Below are 21481 nucleotides of genomic sequence, written 5' to 3' on the forward strand. Positions count from 1 at the left end.
TGACACCCTCGTCTTCACTTAATTAAAATAAGCCCCCTGAGATTTCTATTTTTTTCTCAATGAGGTCCCTATGGCTTACGTAATCTATCATCAAACTAACATCCATAAATGTTGATATCAACACAATCCGACATCACTCATTGTTGTTGGTTTATTTCTCTAAGCATCCACAAATAGTGAAGTTTTTTGGTCATGATAAATGAATGAATTCATGGAAACAAATATGAACTTAGAAGCTATTTGTTAAGATAGTGTAGCAACAAAACTATGGAGAGACACCTAAAGATGATTCCTTTCCTCTCCTTTTGTCCCATGTAAAGAAAGCAACAGGAGAAGTAGGAATAGAAGGCGTGAAACTTGAACCATGTGGATGTCATTTAAAGTGGAAATTGCTATCATGTCATTTTCTTTTGTCTTTGTTTGTAGAGCATATATTCCCTCGTGAAAGATTAGGATTCGATTGATTTTTTTTTGTGTGTGTGTGCATTGTGATCTTTCTTTTATCATCAGGATGAATAATATTCTCCTTGTGAATTATGCATGTCAATATATTTAGACCTCATTGATTCCCTTTTAAGTGGTCGGTATCTGAAATATCATCATATGTCACACTTCAAAGTGGATGTGAATATTACATTCCCTTCTTCTTTTTTTCTTTTTTCTTTTTCATGTGTTAGAACTATAGATGCAACTACTAAAAAACACATACAGTTGTCCTTAGTAAATTATATATTATACTTTGTTTAGGATAATCTTATGACAAATTGTAGTCTATGATTTCTATTTTATTTTTTGGATGAAAAAAATGAAAGAAACGAAAGGAATCACGTAAGTATCCAAGTTTGAAAATTGGTCATGATCATGAAACAACAGTACTCTTTTTTCTTTTTTTTGTTTGCTTTTAATGTTTGAATGTTTTAGATTGGTACCCCATGGTCCCTCCATGTGAATCATTATGTTGCACTTATGTGGTTATTATTACACCAAATATATCCCATATATATATATATATATATATATATATATATATATATATATATATGCTTGAAATCAAAATATTTGAACATTTTCATTAGAAGGGGTTAAGTTTATTAGTTACTAATTGCTTCGACATCAACTTCAATTTTATTTAACAATTGAATCTATCCCGTAAGATCGATTATATTTAACAATTGACTCTATCGATTTTCGAATAACCTAAATGAATCTACTAGATTGAAGAAAACTGATTCGATCTTGTAAATATAATTAGAATTAATTTAAAAATATGTTTATATCGATTTTTAAATTATACTTAATGTGACAAAAAGTTGTCTCTCATGCACCTCTTATGTTGGATAAACTATTTCTTTTGTATTATGTAAAAAAATTATCTTTATTTTATATTAGATTTATATCTATAATATTAGGTTGATATTATCATTTTTATCATATTCTATACCATTGAAGTTTTATTTTTATTGGTTTAAGATTTTTTTTATATATTTTTTATTATTTTAAATATAAATATAAATTATTTTGGAGTATTTATAATTAGATGTGATGTGACCAATTGTCCTCTCCTCTCTTGGTTCTGAAAGTTATTATACATAACGCATGATATATATATTTTTTTAGGCAACGTGATGCGTGTTTATATATATTTTTTATTTATCAAAAAATCTTCTATTAAGTAAATCGATTAACCTTTCTTAGAAAATGGGATTCAAAAATGGATCATCAATAACCAATCGCAAAATCATGCCAAGTAGAAAACTGTGATGATGACAGCAATCATGCGCCAACAACCAAAAAAAATAAAGAACAAAATTGTGATGCAATGAGTTGCGATCATCCGACGACAAAGTGGACGCGCATGACAAGCATGCATGTCTCACGCATGGAGCCGCCGTTGACATCGATGTAGCTCAAGCCAATTGCACCCTTTATATATGCCTTCTTTAATCACTGTTGTTCCCAACACCAATATTGTGGTTGTCAATCGAGAGAGATTCTCTCTCATGTCTATATATATTTCAATAATTTTTAGATTTAATCCTTCGAAGCTAAAAAATAGTATATACATTTTCTCTTTCTTAGTCTATTGGTTTTTTGGGTGATTTTTTTAAAAAAATCTCCTTTAGTCACCTATTATTATTATTATTATTATTATTATTATAGAAATAATATTATTAAAAAATTATAATTAGATTGATTCATAGGAAAAAGGTAGATGACCGAGGGAATTCTTGATATACATTATTAGGAAATTATAAAGATAAGGGGTATATTCTTAAAAAAAATCTATAAAGAGAGATTTTTTTAATAATTTATTATTATTTTTAATATAATAATGGGTGGGAATCTTAATGATTAAAGAGACATATATGTTATATTAAAATGTATAGGGGCAAACATGAAAAAGAAAACCTAACCCCGCCCGGTTAACTAAACCGCGGTCCCGTTCACCCCCTGCAATTGGTCAAAAGTTGGTGGGACGCGAAGAGATGTTGTCTTCCACCCGAAGCGATGCGTCGACCAGAGCGTTGGATCTACCCCACCGCCGCCGACGCCGTTGGGAACGGGACTCCCACCTTCTCCTCTGCCTCCATCCGACGGTCGGATCTCGAGGAGAAGGCAACGGCGTTGCCTCCGCGGTGACACGTTGCGTGGCTGCAATAAACTCTTCCGCTGTTGAAGACAGAGAGAGGTGGAGAGAGAGTGAGCGAGCAGGAAAGACTTGCGAGGTGAGTCGACAACAGAGTCAAAAGGCACGGAGAGATGCGCTCGTACCGCGTGCAGTGCAACTTCCACGGCTGCGGCAGCTCAGCAGCACATGCAGTTTGCCTGCGCTTGTCCTGTCGCTCTCTCCTTCTCCTTCTCCCTCTTCCTCTCTCTCACTGCTTTCATCCCAAAAAAAAAAATCAAAGAAAATATTAAGTTAATCTTAGTTTCTCAATCCAATACAATAAAAATCATGGAAAATTTTTATTGATTTGTATTATTTGTTTGAGAAGGCTTCGATCATCCCTTCCAAACATTTAAATCGATAGCTGAGACAGTATCTATTAATTCATAGTCAAATAAAATGTTCGAATACGTGCAAATTTCTACCCACATCACATGAGATGGCTGAGGTGGAACTTTCGAGCTTCTTTTTGTCTTGAAACGCAAGTTGGTTATCATCCTCATCGGATTCCGAGAACAGCCACGTCGGAAAAGTACTTTACTCCGGTTCTCCTGGTAATTCTGAGTCAGCATGTCATGATTCCTACGTAATTCCAGCTCAACATAGACTGTGATGTCCTGAGAAGGACAGCTCCAAAAAGAGGTTACCTGTGAGTCATGCAGGGAGGAGGCGTTCGATTGCCACCGGAACTTCTCATCTTTGTCAGATTTGGATGGACATCGAAGACGATGGCAATGCCAGAATGGAGTTGGGCCAACCAAAATCTTGGCAGAAGATGCAAGGTTGGGCGTGACCAGAGTTCAATTACATGGAGTTAGGCCAAACTAGAAAGCTTCATCTCCAAGATGCCTGCTTGAGAAGCTACTTTCCAATGTTCGACCACCAGATGACATGGATACACGTGATACACTTTGAGCAACATCAATACCACGACGAGGACCAAAAAAAGGTTGAAGTTTGGCATATAGAAGGGCATATCCCCTCTCTCTCTCTCTCCCTCTCTCTCTATATATATATACACTCAAGGTTGGTTTGCTTGTATTATGATAAGGGGGTTTTAACATGCAGATAGTATATGTTGACACATCAATCAACTCTTTTATTTCGGTCAAGCAAAGTCTACTTGAAATAATTCTTCACTTAACTTCGAGAATCTCCTGTAGGATGCATCTTTAGGATGCTCTCGAATAATTTGAGTATATAATATTTTTCTTTCATGAATCTTTAACTATTTTACTGACTTAAGTATCGAAAAAACCTTCGTAGAAGTTTATAAATCATCTCACTTTCAACTCGTGTAACTTATGATAAGCTTGGCCTCTCAACTCGGGTTGGCTTCAAACCCTAGCATATCAAAATCTCAACTTCTTATAAGCTTATTTTGGAACCCAAGTCTTTTTTTTCCCTTACTACAGAAAAAGTTGGCAAACTAACTCATAGAAGAGAATTTGCTGTGGCTATGCTGCCAAGATCGTGCTACTTGCTTGTCTTCATGGCAATCCAATTCCATGAAGAATCCCGAGCCCAGTTGGATGTTCTAAAGGTGACAGTCCACCAACACGCAATGGGCTAAGTAAGCCATTACGCAGGGTGCATCTTGCGACCCATAAGTGATGCGAACCCACCCATACTGCAACACTGCAGCCATGGAGCAAAGCAATGCATGGTTTGAGTACACGGCGGTGCTGTTGGCTAAAGAAGGCAAGACTTCACCGGAATGAAATCTTTGCCGGCTAAACTAATCGATATATTTGAATACTTATAATATGTAGTTTTCAAAGTTTTATTTTTTTTTGTTTGTTCAAAAAGCTCATGTTGGTGTACAAGATACAATATGTTGGGTCCAGCTTATATGGGCTTGGAATTGGGTATATTGAACCCAAATTAATTGAAAGAAAGGATAAAAAAGGTGAAGGTAGCAAAAATTAGAGCGTGTAGCCAGCGACGACGCATTGATAGAAAAGAGGAGAGAGAAAGATTAGAATTTTGAGTTTTGTACTTAACGATCGGTGGCCAAACATTGTTAGTTTTATGCGGAGAATTCTTATAGCAAACTCTACAATCCTAACGGTGTTAATCTACAGTGTACCCTCTCTAAAGTACTTTCTTGCTATATCCATTTTGTGAGACCTAGAATTCTCTTACGAGTAGATCCACCCTATGTGATGAAGATATGTTATTCTTGAGCCAAGATTTATCATCTTGATGTTATTTTGATCCTCTAGTTATTCTAGAGAAGACATACTGTAACTGTTATTATTACTATTGATAGTGAAAGTTTGAGGTGGACTACGGTCCTGTGATTTCTCCCACATTGGGTTTTCCACGTTAAAAAGATTTGGTCTCACTATGTGATTGATTTTTTGCTCTATTATTTATATTGTGCTGGTTGATATTTTCATTTGGATATCAAGTTGGTATTTTGATGAGGAACCCATTTTGATACACAAAGAAGGAAAAGAATATTCCGCTTCAATAGGTTTTTTTTCCAACAAGTGGTACCAACAATTGGTTGGTGCTAGTTTTTATTGTGTGATTGAAATGAAGCAGTCAGATGGTATGATTAAATTGAACTCATCAAATTATTCCACTTGGAAGCGTCTAATGGAAGATTTGCTATATTGCAAAGATTTGTATAAGCCTATCAAGGTTAAAGTTAAACCTTCTACTATGGATGATGAAGAATGAGAAGTTTAACATAGAAAAATCATTGCCTATATTAGAAGATGGATGGATATAAATTTGCATGAGCATATTTCTGATAAAACTAGAGCTGATGTTGTTTGGCAAAGGTTAGAAAACCTCTTTGCGAAAAAGATAGTGGGAAATAAAATTTCTCTCCTCAGAAGACTTGTAAATTTGAAGTATAAAGATGGTGATAATATTGTTGAGCACATAAGCCTATTTCAGAGTCTTCAAACAAGTTGGTTGCTATGAAAATGAATATAGATGATGAGATGTAAGGATTATTACTTCTCAACTCTTTACCAGAAAGTTGGGAAACGTATGTGGTGACTATTTGCAACTCCACACCAGAGGAAATTCTAACTATAGATATAGTTAAAGACAGTTTGCTAAATGAAGATGCCAGAAGGAAAGAATAGGGTGAATCTTCTTTTGGGTACTAAAAAACAAGAAAGTCGTGGAAGAAGTCATAGCAGAAATCCACATGGTTATAGAGGAAGATCTAAGTCTAGAAGAGATATAAATGTTTTCACTGTAACAGGCCAGGTCACATGAAGAAAGAGTGTAGGTTTTGGAAGCGAGAACAAAATGAAATGAAGAAAAATGAGAAAGAGACCAATACAGTTGCTGCTGAAAGTAATATCACTATTGTTTGTGATGACAGTTGTGTTAGTCTTGTAGCTCAGGATAATAACTAGGTAATTGACTTTGGTGCTTCATTTCATGTTACTTCTGGTGGTGATTTCTTTAGATCTTACACTGTTGGTGATTTTGGTAATGTCAGAATGGGAAATAATGTTATATCTAAGATCGTGAGTATTTGAGATATTTACTTGGAGACTAGTATTGGAAGCGAATTGATACTCAAAGATGTAAGGCATGTCCTAGATATTCGTCTTAACTTGATATCTATAGGTAGACTTGATGATGAGGACTTTGCACACTATTTTGATGAAAGCAAATGAAAACTCACTAAAGGTTCTTTGATTGTGGCAAGAGGAAAGAAACTTTAACTCTTTTTATGTCATGGAAGCTAAGCTACACAAAGGAGAGATTAATGTAATTCAAAAAGGTAAAAGTATATATCTTTGGCATAAGAGGCTTGGACATATCAGCGAGAAGGGACTTCAAACTCTTGTTAGAAAATGGTTTTTACCAGAGTTGCAAGGTACATCTCTTAAATCTTGTGATTATTGCTTAGTTGGAAAAACATATAGAGTTGCATTTCATACATATCCATCATCTAGAAGATCAGATGTTATTGATTTAGTTCATACTGATGTTTGTACTATACAAACTAGAACTCTGGGAGGTGCTCTTTATTTTGTTACTTTTATTGATGACCATTCTAGAAAAGTGCGGGTTTTGCTTTGAAATCTAAAGACCAGGTACTCAATGTTTTCAAGGAGTTTCATGTTAGTGTTGAAAGAGAGACTGACAGAAAATTAAAGTGTATTCGATCAGATAATGGTGGCGAGTACAGGGGTCCTTTTGAGAATTATTGTAGGTTCTATGGTATTAGGCTTAAGAAAATAGTTCCTAAAACTCCTCAACAGAACGGTGTGACAGAAATGATGAACATAACCATTAAAGAAAGGATTAGGTGTATGTTTTCCTATGCCAAGTTACCAAAGTCATTTTGGGGGGAGGCTACGAGAACTACAGTTGATTTGATAAATCTTTCTCCAGTGGTTCCTCTGAAAGGTGATATTCCAGAGAGAGTATGGAGAGGAAAAGATATATCTTATAATCACTTAAGAGTCTTTGGGTGTAAAGTATTTGTTCATATTCCTAAAGATGAGAGGTCCAAGCTTGATAGTAAAGCAAAAGCATGTATCTTCTTGGGATATGGTCATGAAGAGTTTGGGTACAGATTATGGGATTCAGTGAACAAGAAGATTATTAGAAGCAGAGATGTTGTGTTTCTTGAAGACCAATTGTTTGATGATGGTGATAATATTGAGAAGCCAGAAACCTATGTTTATATTCCTTGGAGTTTGGGTCTAGTTCCTTCACTTGCAGTTCATGATGATCACAGGGGAGATGAACAAGAAGATTATGGTGAGAATACTAGTGATGATACACCTATAGTTGATGATGCTGAACCAATTGAATAGGCACCTCCACTACCAATTGAGATTCCATTGAGAAGATCCACTAAAGAGCGGTAACCATTTAACAGATATCCTCCACATGAGTATGTTATGCTTACTGACGTAGGAGAGCCAGAAACTTACCAAGAAGCTATTCTACATGAGAATAAGAATGAGTGGGTTAAAGCCATGCAAGAAGAGATGAGATCCTTGCTTGAGAACTACACCTATGACTTGGTAAAATTGCCTAAAGAGAATAAAACTCTCAAGAATAAATATGTTTATAAATTGAAGACTTAAAATAATAGCTCACAACAAAGATACAAGGCACGACTAGTTGTGAAAGGATTCAGTCAGAAGAAAGGTATTAACTTTGAAGAAATATTTTCTCTAGTTGTGAAAATATCTTCTATCCGAGTTATTCTTGGTTTAGTTGACCGCTTGAATTTAGAAATTGAGCAACTTGATGTAAAAACAACATTTCTTCATGGTGACTTAGAAGAAGAAATTTACATAGAGCAACTAGAAGGTTTCAAAGTCAAGGGAAAAGAAAATATGGTGTGTAAGCTTATGAAAAGCTTATATGGACTCAAACAAGCACCTAGACAGTGATATAAGAAGTTTGATTCCTTTATGATGAGCCAAGGGTATGATAGAACCACATCTGATCATTATGTGTTTATGAAAAAATTTTCAGATAATGATTTTATTATTTTATTATTATATGTTGATGATATGTTGATTATTGGCTATGATGTTGGAAAAATTGGAAAGCTTAAAAGAGAGCTAAGTAAGTCTTTTGCTATGAAAGACTTGGGATCGGTGAAACAAATACTTGGCATAAAGATTCTTTGTGATAGGAAGAAAAAGAAGATTTGGCTATCTCAGGAGATTTACATTGAAAAGGTTCTTGAAAGATTCAACATGAATAAAGCCAAAGCAGTTTGTTCTCCACTTGTAGGTCATTTCAAGCTTAGTTCGAAACAATGTCCTACAAGTGAGAAAGAAAAAGAAAAAATGTCCAGAGTGCCTTACTCATCTGCGGTAGGCAGTTTGATATATGCTATGGTTTGTACTAGGCCAGATATAACTCATGCAGTTGAAGTTGTCAGTTGATTTCTCTCTAATCTTGGAAAGAAACATTGGGCAACAATGAAATGGATATTAAGATATCTAAGAGGTACTTCCAGGTTATATTTATGTTTTAGCAGTGATGAACCTATGTTAGAAGGTTACACAGATGCAGACATGGCAAGTGATACTGATTCTAGGAAGTCCACTTCGGGATTCTTGATGACATTTGCAGGAGAAGTAGTCTCTTGACAGTCTAAGTTAGAGAAGTGTGTTGCTCTATCAACCACAGAAATAGAATACATAGCAATTACTAAAGCCTATAAGGAAGCTTTATGGATGAAAAATTTTCTACAGGAATTGGGCTTGAAACAGGAAGGATATACTGTTTACTGTGACAGTCAAAGTGTTATTCACCTCTCCAAGAATTCAACATACCATTCTAGATCCAAGCATATTGATGTTAGATATCATTGGAGTCGTGGTGTGCTTGAGATGAAAGAATTATAGTTAGAAAAAGTGCATACTAATGAGAATGAATCGGATATGTTGACAAAGTTTTTGCCTAAGGAGAAGCTTGAAGGATGTAGGCGAAGAGCCTGCTTGGTACAGTCCACCATATGAGCTAGAGGGGGAGAATTATTGAGTCCAGCCCATATGTGGGCTTGGACAATTGGATCTATTGAGCCCAAATCACTAATTGAAAGAAATGGCAAAAGGTGAGGGTAGCAAAAATTAGAGCGTGTAGCGAGCGACGACGCAAAGAGAGAAAAGAGGAGAGAGAAAGATTAGATTTATGAGTTTTCTGCTTGACGATCGGCGATCAAACGTTGTCAGTTTTGGCCCAAATTTTATATGGAGAATCCTTGCAGCAAACTCTACAATCCTAACGGTGTTGATCTACATTTTATCCTCTCTAAGGTACTTTCCTGTTATATCCATTTTGTAAGACTTAGAATTCTCCTACGAGAAGATCCATCCTATGTGATGAAGATATGTTATTCTTGAGCCAAGATCTATGATCTTGATGTTATTCTGATCCTTTAGTTATTCTAGAGAAGATTTACTGTAAACTTATTATTATTACTATTGATAGTGAAAGTTTGAGGTGGACTACGGTCCCATAGTTTTTCCCATGTTAAATTTTCTATGTTAAAAAGATTTGGTCTCACTGTCTAATTGATTTTTTGCTCTATTGTTTATGGTTGATATTTTCATTTGGATATCAAGTTGGTATTTTGATGAGAAACCCATTTTGATACACAAAGAGGTAAAAGAATATTCCGCTTCAAGAAATTTTTTTCCCGATACAATATACAGAACAACTCTTGATTTTTTTTCTTTAACGAAGTCATATCAATTTTTGGTATTCAGGCTGTACTTCAGGAGGTGCCGGTAGAATTCTTGGTTACCACCTCTTTGATGTCTTTTAGGAATATGAATAGATTCTTGTTGCTCTTCTCTACTGCTCATGGCCTAATTACTCTGATTCAGTTCTCCTCTCTCTGCCTTAAAAATTGACCAGACTACAAGCTTAAACAGTCGGGCCACCACATCCTGTAGTGAAGACAACATTTGGAGCAGCCATATTTGATTGAGAAGCCGCTTGGGTTTGGTTGTGTTATCAGAGATTGCAGGGAGGAGAAGTGATCATGGTCTTCTTTATGAGAATGGACGGAGGGAATCAACCAGAGACTGCAGAAGCTTTCTGTGACTTCTCTAGCTGTGGTGGACATGGAGCTACAAAGTATCATTTCAGTAGGTTGTGAAGGATAGCAGTCACTGGCAGAAAGCCTATTGAAGTTTAGCCACACACACACAAAGATGTTGATCCGAGGAAGAAGCCCACCACTAATGCCACCACATACAGAAGGACGACTTTACAGCGCCGACAAGTGCAAGAAGGAAAAGCAAAGCAGAAGGAAGGTATATGGGGATGTTTACAAGCCCAGCGCTCCAAGTGGAGTCTTGCCCTGGCCGGCCTCGAAGTAGAAGATGAGCATGGCCAGCATGGCGATCCTGGCATGCTTGATCTCTGCCAACTTCAGCCGCTCCAGCTTCTCCACATCCGGCACGTACACGCCGTCCTGCAAGGTGCCGGCGAAGCCCAGGGGGTCGAAGAACTTGCCGCCCGGGTAACCCTGGTCGCCGGTGGCGTTGGCGAAGTTCTCGGCGGTGCGGGACCACGGGGTGGCCCACTCGACGGACTGCGACTCCGGGTTGAAGAAGTCGACCCAGCGCTTCGACTCCACCCACCCCATGAGGAGGAGTTGGGTGCCGAGGAGCGAGCCGAAGGAGAAGGGCGCGATGGCGCCGGGGTCGGCGCCGGCTTCGAACCAGGGCACGCCGCTCCACGCCTGGCCAACGAAGATGCCGACAACCGCCGCCATCGCCCAGCGGCCGTGGATCAGCTCAGCTTCCCGGTACCACCTCAGGAAGGCCGGGTCCTTGCCGAGGCCAAGCGGGTCGAACCCGTAGTCACCCGGGAGCCTGCACGGGGCAGCGAGGAGAGATCGGACGTCAGTAAACCCCGACAACGAGTTGTTGCGCTCGTTGCTACTGCCAGCGAAGAGAACGAGGGACTTACGAGCCATCAAGCCATTCCGGGTCGATGAAGTTGCCACCGCCCTTGACCGCCGGGATCCAGGACTTCTTCGGGGCGGCGGCGGCGACGACAAGGAGCCTCCTCGGAGAACCTGCTGCTGCTGAGGAAGCCCTGCCGCCGGCGGTGGCGTTCAGAAGATTCCGGGCGGCCCTGGAGCCCGAGAGGAAAGGGGTGGAGATGCCTTGGAGCACTGCAGCAGAGGTGGAGGCCATGACCATTGCTCTTGGCTTACAAGGGAAAGAAACACCGCCTGAGACAACTGGGTTGCTGTGCTTGATGATGATGAGGGCCTTGGCGTTCCTCTGTCGCTGGTTGTGTGGCGTAGTTGTGTTATACTGCAGTGTGTGTGAGAGAGAGTGGGAGCCACCAAATCTGAAGGAAATCTGAGAACGCAAGAAGGATAGATTGCTGACCAATGGGAGTGAGATATCCATCCACCTCCTGGGCTTTCTGCCTTACATATGGATGGCATCTTGCCCTCTTATTTTGATTGATTCATCTATTATCTACTGACTCTCTCTCATTTGGCTCTTTGTCGAGATCATCTGTTGTCACAGGTTTCAGGGCCTGACTGCAAGCACAAATCAACCACAAAGTATACTGTCCATGGCCCACTTTTTTTGGACTAAAACCGTAATTTCGTACCTCATTGCTTGCTGTTGTGTGGCCTACACCCCGTGAAAGCGGCTGTTAGGCCAATTAATTACGATGCATGTAAAATATGCTTGAGAGGAAGATAAATGAAGCTCAGGATCTCGATTAACGATTTTACTTATATAACTTTTTTACTGACGGGATGTATTAACGTCTTCAATCTTTTCTATCGGGGATATGAACGTTACGTTTGAAGATGATCGCACTCTAAAATGGTGAGATCAATATCCCCTCAATATATACACAATTATAAAATGATTAATGCTAAATCGGTGGAGGATAATAATGTTAACCTATCATATGATGATGAAGTTCCTGACGAGGGTCAACATTGGAGAGTTGATAAGCAACACAAGGGAATCACATTAATGCTACCTTATAGTGATCTTCCTATCAAAGAAGGCACAATCTAAGACACCGCCTATGGATCCTCGAAGTTTTGCCAAATCCCTCCCACACCTAAAGCCAGTGAAATCACTAATTGAGGCACCCATAAACAAAGCCCATCCCGATCAAGCTATCAAGGTCGAGGCGATACTTCCTAAAGAAAAATGAGGATAACTCATCAACTTTCTTAAGGAGAATACCGAGATGTTTGCATGATCGTCAAAAGATATATCGGGAATCAATCCAGATGTGGCCTAGCACCACCTAAATATTTCTCCTAAGACAACCAATGAAATAAAAGCATTACAAATTTGCTCCTGAATCAACAAAGAGGTAGACAAGCTATTGGGAGCATGATTTATCACTGAGGTAAAGTACCCCCGGTGGTTCACTAATTTTATACTAATTAAAAAGTCTAATAGAAGCTGAAGGATGTGTGTTGATTATATTGACCTCAATAAAATATACCCAAAGGACAACTATCATCTTCATCATATTGATCATTTGGTTCACCCTATATTGGGTCATGAGCTCCTCACCTTTATGGATATATTCTTGGGATATAACTAAATAAAGATGATACTAGAAAATTGAGAACACACTTCCTTTATCATTGACGAGGCATATATTACTATCGATATATGTCATTCGAGTTGAAAAATATAGGGGTAACCTACCAAAGGATAGTGAACAAAATGTTAAGTACTAAATCGAGAGAAATATAAAGTATATGTAGATGACATGATTGTCAAAAGTAGAATGGTTGACTCACTTTGATAGATTTAGCTGACATTTCGAGTTCTAAAGAAGTTCAATATGCACCTCAATTTAACCAAATGCACTATCAGAGTCAGCTCAGAAAAGTTCTTCGGATTCATTATTCACTGAAGAGGAATAGATGCAAACCCCGAAAAAGTTCAAGCCATACTAAAAATGTGTCCACCTTGGTCGGTAAGAAAAGTCAAATAGTTAATAAAATGAATAGCAACGGGTGATAAGTGCTTATATTTCTTTTGGGTATTAAAGAATCTAAAAGACTACTAGTTATAGGTATACTATAAGTCAATTACGTGAGTAATGACACATGTTATATGTTGCACAATCACTTTTGATTAATATTAATAATGATATTTTCTCACTTTATATTATATGATGAATATATTATGATATTTTTGGATCTGTGCAATGGAAATTGAATCATGATGAGATCATGATAATGAAACTAATTCACCTTTAAGCATATATTCTAAATATTCCTTATCATAGGTTACTTGAGAAGGACATCGAGGTAATTTGATATACTGGTTTACTATATATTCGTCTATATAATGGGGGCAATTGGTTTCATAGCTACTCGTGTGAGGATATTAGGGATATAATGCAGGTGCTCATTAGAGAATGAGTTTGATCCATTTACAGAATGCTGGATGGTTAATGATACATCATCGTTAGATAGTGATTCTTTAGTCCCAGTTATATATCTAGTTTTTAGATTTAAGATACCAATGATGTTTTGTTTGATAGTGATTCTTTAGTCCCAGTTATATATCTAGTTTTTAGATTTAAGATACCAATGATGTTTTGTTTGAGTACTTTATTCTTTGATACCAAACTTATAGGTCTAAAAGTTCTAAATCTAATACAAACGATCATTAAGAATGTCAGCCAATCTTACAAAGGCAATTGAGTTTCAAAAAATGATCATCCATACTCGGTATCATGAGAGGAATATCTCATGTATTCTTACTTAGGTAAATCCCTAGTCAAGATCACTCGGGTTGAGATAGGAGTTTTTTGGAAAAATCCGATAAGAGTAAGACTCTAATAAATTTCGTATGGGTTTCACAGTACCATGCTCGATATATAGTCTTTGAGATATTAGATGGATAAGGGACTGTATATACATGACAACTAAGGATAGATATGTTTAATTGATTAGATCTCCTGTACCATCTAAGGACTATACGTAGTGGCCTAGTATGTCCATAGTCAATGAGTTGAGTGAATTATTATAGGGATAATAATTCACTAAGTCAGAAGGGGGTTCTGACGGGTGCAACTCATGACCATCTCGGTATTGGGTCTAGAGGATCACATACATATAATGGACAACACGACAAATAGGAGATTAGATATGGGATATCCAATTAGCTCCTATTTTAATAAATCTATTGGGTGAGACCCAATAGAGCTTAGGGTGGTTATTGGATAGAGATCCAATATCCATTAAGCTAGTAGTTATTGGATGATGATCCAATACCCATTAAGGTAGATCTATTAAGGTTAGCAATAGGAGCTCTCTATAAATAAGAGTTGGGGCTTCATGAGTCATAAGCTAGACCACATAGTTGTCGGCCTCGTATCTCCTCCTCCTCATCTTTCTCTTAATCGTGAGCCCCTCCATAGTGTGAGAGGATAGCAAGAGGGTCGGCCCCTCTCTTGATTGCTACTACGTGGTGGTGCGCGATCCCCTGGAGAGAACCCACTGAGTAAGAAGGTGCATCGTCATTACGTTCGCTGTGTAGATTATTGCTAGAGAGGAGTTTGCGAAAGCTCTTTTATCTCATGGACCAAGATTTATGATTTAGGAGATGTATAATCTCTCATAGGTGAGAATGTCTTAACCACTTGATGTAATTTTGTCGTTTATAGTTTTACACTCTTGATTATCGCACGATGATCCGATAAGATCTATTTTGAAAATGTTTTTTATTTTTATTTTCAACTATGCATGTGATGCTCTCTAAGGTTTCCCAATAAAAACTTCATGTAGATCGAGGAGTGTTATGAGGCTTTCAAAAAATTGAAGCATCATCTTGCCCAGTTACCACGAGACTCCTCCTCTATCTTGGGCGAAACTCTAAGTCTTTACCTCAATGCCATGGATTCAATTATCACCTTGGTGTTAGTTTGGGATGACTCAGGAGTTCAAAAGCTTATATACTATGTTAGTCATGTTATAATCAGCTTGACAAAAGATACCCGCCTATCAAGAGGTTTGTGTTTGCACTGATGTTGGCAATAAGGAATCTCTACCCTTATTTTCAAACCAACCACTCAAATAGATTCTTTCTCGGTTTAATATCTCAGAATAACTATTGAGATGGTTAATAGAGCTTGGTGAGTTCGACATTCGATATGTATCGAGGACTACTATTAAAGCCCAAGTGTTAGCCAATTTTATATCGGAGCTAACTCCTTCATCAGAAGCTGGCAATTACACCCCCTCAGCATGGATGCTATTCGTGGATAGCTCCACCACCTTGGAAAGAGATGGTGTTAGGCTCATTCTAAAGGGCCCGAACAAATAGGTGTATGAAGAAGCCCTCCGGATTGAATTCAAGATCTCTAATAATAAAGCAGAATATGAAACACTTCTCTTAGGACTCTCGCTCACCTAGGAACTTTAAGTCCAATTGGATATTGGATTTTCATCTTAACCCTAATAGATCCTACCTTATTAGATATTAGATTTTCATCCAATTACCATAGCATATTGGATATTGGATTTCTATCCAAATATGCACTCAAAACTCTTATTGGGTTTCATCCAACGGATCCATTAAAACAAGGGCTTATTAGATATCACAGGTCTAATCCTTTATTCGTCGTGACATCCACTATATGTGCATGACTCTCTAGGCCCATACCGAGCTGGTCGTGAGTTTTACCTATCAGAACTCCTTCTGACTCAATGAATTATTATCCTCAATAATTCACTTAACTCATCGACTATGAACGTACTATGCCACTACGCCATAGTCCCCAGATGGTACAAGGGGATCTAATCCATTGAACATGTTTGTCCTTATTTATCGTGTGTCTACAGTCTCTCATCTATCTAATATCTCATAGATCGTATATCGAGCATGATATTGTTAAGCCCATATAAAATCTATCCGAGTCTCATTCTAATCGGATTTTCCTAAAGAACTCATTCTCTCTCAATATGAATCTCACCCTTATCATATCATGAGTAGATTGACTTTGACCAGGGATTTGCCTAAGTGAGAATACACAGAATATTTCTCTCATGATATCGAGAGTAGATTATCCTCTATTGACACCCAATTGCTCTCGTAAGGTTGGCTATCACTCCCGATAACTGGTTGTGCTAGATTTAAAACTTTCAAGCCTATAAATTCGGTATCAAAGAGTGGAGTACTTATATAAAACATCCTTAGTGTCTCAAGTCTAATAACTAGATAGATACATAATTGGAACTACAAAATTACTATCTGACGATGAGGTATCATTAACCAACCAGCATTCTATAAGTGGATCATTTAGTGAACTCATTCTTTAATGAGAACCTGTACTATATCTATAGTATCCTAACACAAGCAGCTATGAGACTAGTTGCCTCCATCATATGGATAGGTGTATAGTATATCGATCTATCCAGATATCTTCATATCTCTCTCTCGAGTAACTTATGACTGAGAATATTTAGGATTTATATTTATATGCAAATTGGTTTTTGTTTATCGATCTCATGAGATTTAATTAAGGTTTAGGTAGGTAGCTCATTCTCAAACCAATAGTTTTGTCGAAGTCACTAACCAAGCCATTCTCGAGGGATTAAAGAAATGGGTTACTGAGGCTAAGGGTACTTCGGTGGATGAGCTATCAAGCATCCTATGGGCCTCCTAGATGATACCTAAGATCGGGTCGGGAGAATTATCATTCAGCTTAGCCTTTGACACTAAAGCTATCCTACCACCCGAGATAGCCTTTCCAATACCTTGGGTTGAGAACTTTAATAAAAAAAATTCAAAAAAGGATTTTGAGCTAGACTTAACCTAATCAGCAAAGTCAGAGTCGAGGCACATTATAAGCATTGAGATATAAAAAAGTGATGACAAAGTTATAAAACTAAAGTGTCCACCCTCGTGGAGTTGGATTAGGGGATCTAGCACTCCGTAAAGCTGAGGTTAATGACCTGACTGGCTCTTGAGAAATGTTGGCACTAAACTAAGAAGGGTCATATTGAATCATCCAGGTCGTCCGAGATAGAATGTATCGTCTCGGGACAATAGAAGGTGTGTCGTTGCCGAGAACATGACACATTGTAAACTTGAAAAAGTTATATCCCTAACACTCCTCTTAGGATCCGATCAGGAAAAACTATACTCTAAGCAATGGATATTGATCTACAAAGCTCAAGGCACTGGTTGTGGAGTTGAGTGTATCTTCAAGACACCATCATTGTAAATTAAGAAAAAGAAACTTCATTTCATAAAAAAAATTACATCAATTCAGTAGAGCCTCTACATTCAAAATGAGATCCTAACATATTAAAATAAAGGATTGATGAGATAAATATGTATGACATAAAGAACAAGTCGAGTAGACTGATCCAACAACTTAAAAATAAAAGATCAGCATAATGAAGGATGATAACTTAGGTGTTGGGACAAGGCGGTAGGTTGATACTATCATCAAAGGGCACTTTGGCTGCCATCAAGATATTATAGTCATCGAGGAAATCAATGAACGAGTCCTCTTGAGCTTCAGCTTGGGATACCTTGTCTTGAAATGGGCCTAGGCAATTTGGTCCCTGAACTAATATGAGACAAACTTCGTCCTCTCTAAACCCTTTTTAAACTTGGTTGACGCTTTATAATCAGTGATTGCCTCCTCTCGATATTTTGACATCATGCATCGTTCGGCTCTAACGCATCCTTCAGTTCCTGAGTTTGTTCATTGGTTGCCATAACACTCTTAGTTGTACGCTCTCATCAAATCTAGCTCTAGAGTGAGCTACAACATATCATCCTCCATGGCCTGGTTATTGCTCCAGACCTCCTTCAACTGGTTGAGGAGGTTAGCGAGGCATAGCTCGACTGCCTCAAGTTATTGTGCCAACTCAACCCCTCAAGCATCTACCTCTACAATAGTAGCAAGAGCTCCATCCTTCATTAGCCCCGCAATCTCTTCCTGAAGATCATTGATTGTAGGGGATTGCTGATGGATAATAGAACCAACATTGTGTGCATAATCAATGACGGTCATCACATAGTGATAGTGCTACAAATAAAAAACAAATGGATGAGTAAAGAAAATCTGAAGGAGCTAGCCACACCTAACATTCCAACACTTCGTTATAGAAGTAGATGTCGTTCTACGATAGTATTATTTTGATGTCACACTATCGCTCCATACCTTTTCCTTCTTACATAAATCCTCCCATCTTGACTATAACAATATAGTCAAGGCCAGATATAGTAGGTTAGCTATTTGAATAGCCACGAAGGGCAGGGGCTCGCCCCTGCATAAATTAAACATCGAACTTGGTCTATCTCATTTTTTCCCAAAGAGGATCGAGAACTTCAGTAGCCCTCTAAAGGCCCTAGTACTGCAAAAGTAGGAGGCTCCTTATTTGGAACTAGCTCCGCGGGTTCCAATCTCCTTTGAGATACTTTTGTCACAATAATCTTCTACTTCTTTCTTGGCTTGTCAGTGCTAGCATTGGTGGTTAGACCGATTGGACTTGATGTCTTGAGTGGTGGCGGCTCGTGGACAGTGGCTGGAGTAGACAAGGCAAATGTCATGCCCGAAGAAGAGTCAAGATCCTTCCTCTTAAAAGAAGACAGATTAAACAACCACAATCATAAGATTATAGAGGATTAAAAAGAGGTATGAGATGAAATAATTGGGGGTTAGGGTCATACCCCGAGGAGTTGAGCTGAGACTCGCATCGATTAACCAATCATTGTTCATTTTCTAGATGACCTTAGAGGAAGAGAATATATCTGTCTATTGAAGCATCCGACCCACCTCCTTATCTATGCAATGTATTAACTATGTGAGATCAAACTCTCAATCTCGACTTGGACCTATAAAAGAAGAAGTGCTCCTTCCAACTCTTATGGTTGGAAAGGGCTTCTTTAACTTTAAAGCACCCATAAGCAGCTAAGTAGTAGTGACTTCTCCCCTTACATAGTTGAAAATAAGTTGCAAAAAGTTTGTGTCGGAGTGATGTTGGCGCGCCAACATTCCCGATAAACACAACTAGATAGCGCCACGAGTTGGGTGCCACATGAAAAGGTGATATCTACTACTATTATAGGCAGAGCATTGACCAAGTGAGATCCAACCCTTAATCTCGTCTTGGACCTATAAAATAAGAAGTGCTCCTTCCAACTCTTATAGTTAGAAGGGGCTCCTCTAACTTTAAAGCACCCCTAAGCAGCTAAGTAGTAGCGACTTCTCCCCTTATATAGTTGAAAATAAGCTATAAAAAGTTTGTGTGTTGGAGTAATGTCAACATGCTAACGTTCCCTGATGAACACAACTATATAGCATCACGAGTTGAGCGTCACATGTGAAGGTGATATCTTTTATTATTATAGGCAAGATACTATCACTGAATGGAGGGAAAGATAAAGTCCAACCTTGAAGGAGTTACAGGATAAGCAAAGAGACATCGACACAGGATTGAATGGACATTGACCGGGTCGAGTGACTTGGAAGTTGAACTCGGTCAAGATAGAATATATAACTCACAAGTGATCTAAAAGTGATGCAAGTACTACTAAATCATAGTCATGTGAACTTTTTATTAGCTCTAAATCCTAAAAAACTTTTGGGTTCACGGGAATTGCCTCCCTCGATGAAAGGGAGGTCAAAACTTCCTCCACCCTTGAGCTATCTAAGGACAAAGCGTGGACCTAAACTACTGGTGGCTAGTAGATCGAGAGGAACTTATACAAGAAAAAAGAGATATCTTGACCGGAGGAGATAGAAGAGTAGAATGGTAGAATATTGTCATATAATTGAACCAACCCTGAGACTATGAGTGACTCAAGAACCAACTCACCTTGTAGGGAATCAAGACAAAGTATAGAAATTTTCTAATGAGGCCCTGGAGGCTCAAACGAAAGAATGAGTCTCACCTATAAGGAAAGGAGAATTTATAAGGAGGAAATCGATCTCTCTCCTCCTGATTGAGATAAGTATCCCTTCGGGACACTTCAAAGGGATGCTAGTGAATTAAGAATTCATAAAGCACTAGATAAAAGATTCAAAATATGCCAGACAAGGGATTTGAAAATGTGCTAGATGAAGGACTTGAAAAATGAAGAAATCCACTATAGCAAAGGCACAAGATCAACGTGCTAGCGCTGTCTGTGGGAACATTTTACCTACCAAGATCAACGTGCTAGCGCTGTCTGTGGGAACATTTTACCTACCAAGGTAAAAAGACCCAACCCGCATGAAGAAATCTGCCACGGTAGAGGCATAAGGTAAAATGCGGCCCAGGACGCATGAGTAAGAAAAATCTAACCCACATAAAGAAATCCACCATGGTGAAGGCACAAGATAAAATACTTCCGATGTATGTGAGTTGAGAAAAATTATCCCTTTTGAAGAAATCTACCACAGCGAAGGCAGAAGGTAAAATATGCTCGAGATACATTAGTTGAAAAAACCCGACATGTGTGAAGAAATATTTCATGACAAAGACATAAGGTAAAATGTGCCCGAAACCCTGAGTCGGGAAAACCTAACCCATGTAAAAAGAAATCTATCATAATAGAGGCACAAGGTCAATATGCATGAAACGTGTGAATTGGGAAAACCCAACCTACGTGAAAAAAATCCATCATGGCAGAAGCACAAGATAAAATATGCTCAAGGCGCGTGAGTCGGGAAAACCCGACCCATGTAAAGAAATCCACTACGATTGATGCATAAGGTAAAATATGATCGAGGCATGTGAGTCGAAAAAACCTAACCTGTATGAAGAAATTCGTCATGGTGGAGGCATAAGGTAAAATGTGCATGATGCACATGAGTTGAGAAAACCTAACCCGCGTGAAGAAATCCACCATGGCAGAAGCACAATGCTAACGTGCTTGAGTTGTCATATCTCAAATTTATAAAAAAGTAACAAATCATCATTTTATTATTCATAATTTATAAAAATATATTCATTTTTCATCCTTGAATTCAAATCCTTATCTTTACAATAGTAAGTATTTTATTAACTAGAAAAAGGATGACATATTCTTAGTAGGGCCACAAGTGATAAAAAAGGTCTCTTCCACCCAAGCCTTAGATCTATTACTAAGTAATAGATTACTTTAAAAATAAATATAAAATAAAAACATATCAACAATCACACATGTTGGTAGGAACCTCTGAAAAATCATAAAAATAATCTTTAATATTTATAAAACATATACATATATTAATAATTTAATAAATAATAATAATATATCGACTTATTATAAAACTCATGCATAAAAAAATGATAATTTTAAGTAATAAATAAAATCATCAATAAGCCATATGTAATACTTACATAATACT

The 21481-nt window shown here is 37.9% G+C and overlaps 1 protein-coding gene across 1 annotated transcript; it reads right to left on the bottom strand.

Annotated features, from left to right (window-relative positions):
* Nucleotides 1-10344: 10344 nt before the first annotated feature.
* LOC135643632 (chlorophyll a-b binding protein CP24 10A, chloroplastic-like) lies at nucleotides 10345-11437 on the bottom strand. Its single transcript, XM_065160827.1, has 2 exons — nucleotides 11105-11437; nucleotides 10345-11007 (listed from the first exon to the last, which is right to left on the bottom strand). The coding sequence occupies exons 1-2, from the start codon at nucleotides 11338-11340 to the stop codon at nucleotides 10458-10460; spliced, it is 786 nt and encodes a 261-aa protein (XP_065016899.1). The 5' UTR covers nucleotides 11341-11437; the 3' UTR covers nucleotides 10345-10457.
* Between the last annotated feature and the right edge of the window lie 10044 nt (nucleotides 11438-21481).

Source organism: Musa acuminata, chromosome BXJ3-7 (assembly GCF_036884655.1).
Source record: "Musa acuminata AAA Group cultivar baxijiao chromosome BXJ3-7, Cavendish_Baxijiao_AAA, whole genome shotgun sequence".
Taxonomy (NCBI): Eukaryota; Viridiplantae; Streptophyta; class Magnoliopsida; order Zingiberales; family Musaceae; genus Musa; species Musa acuminata.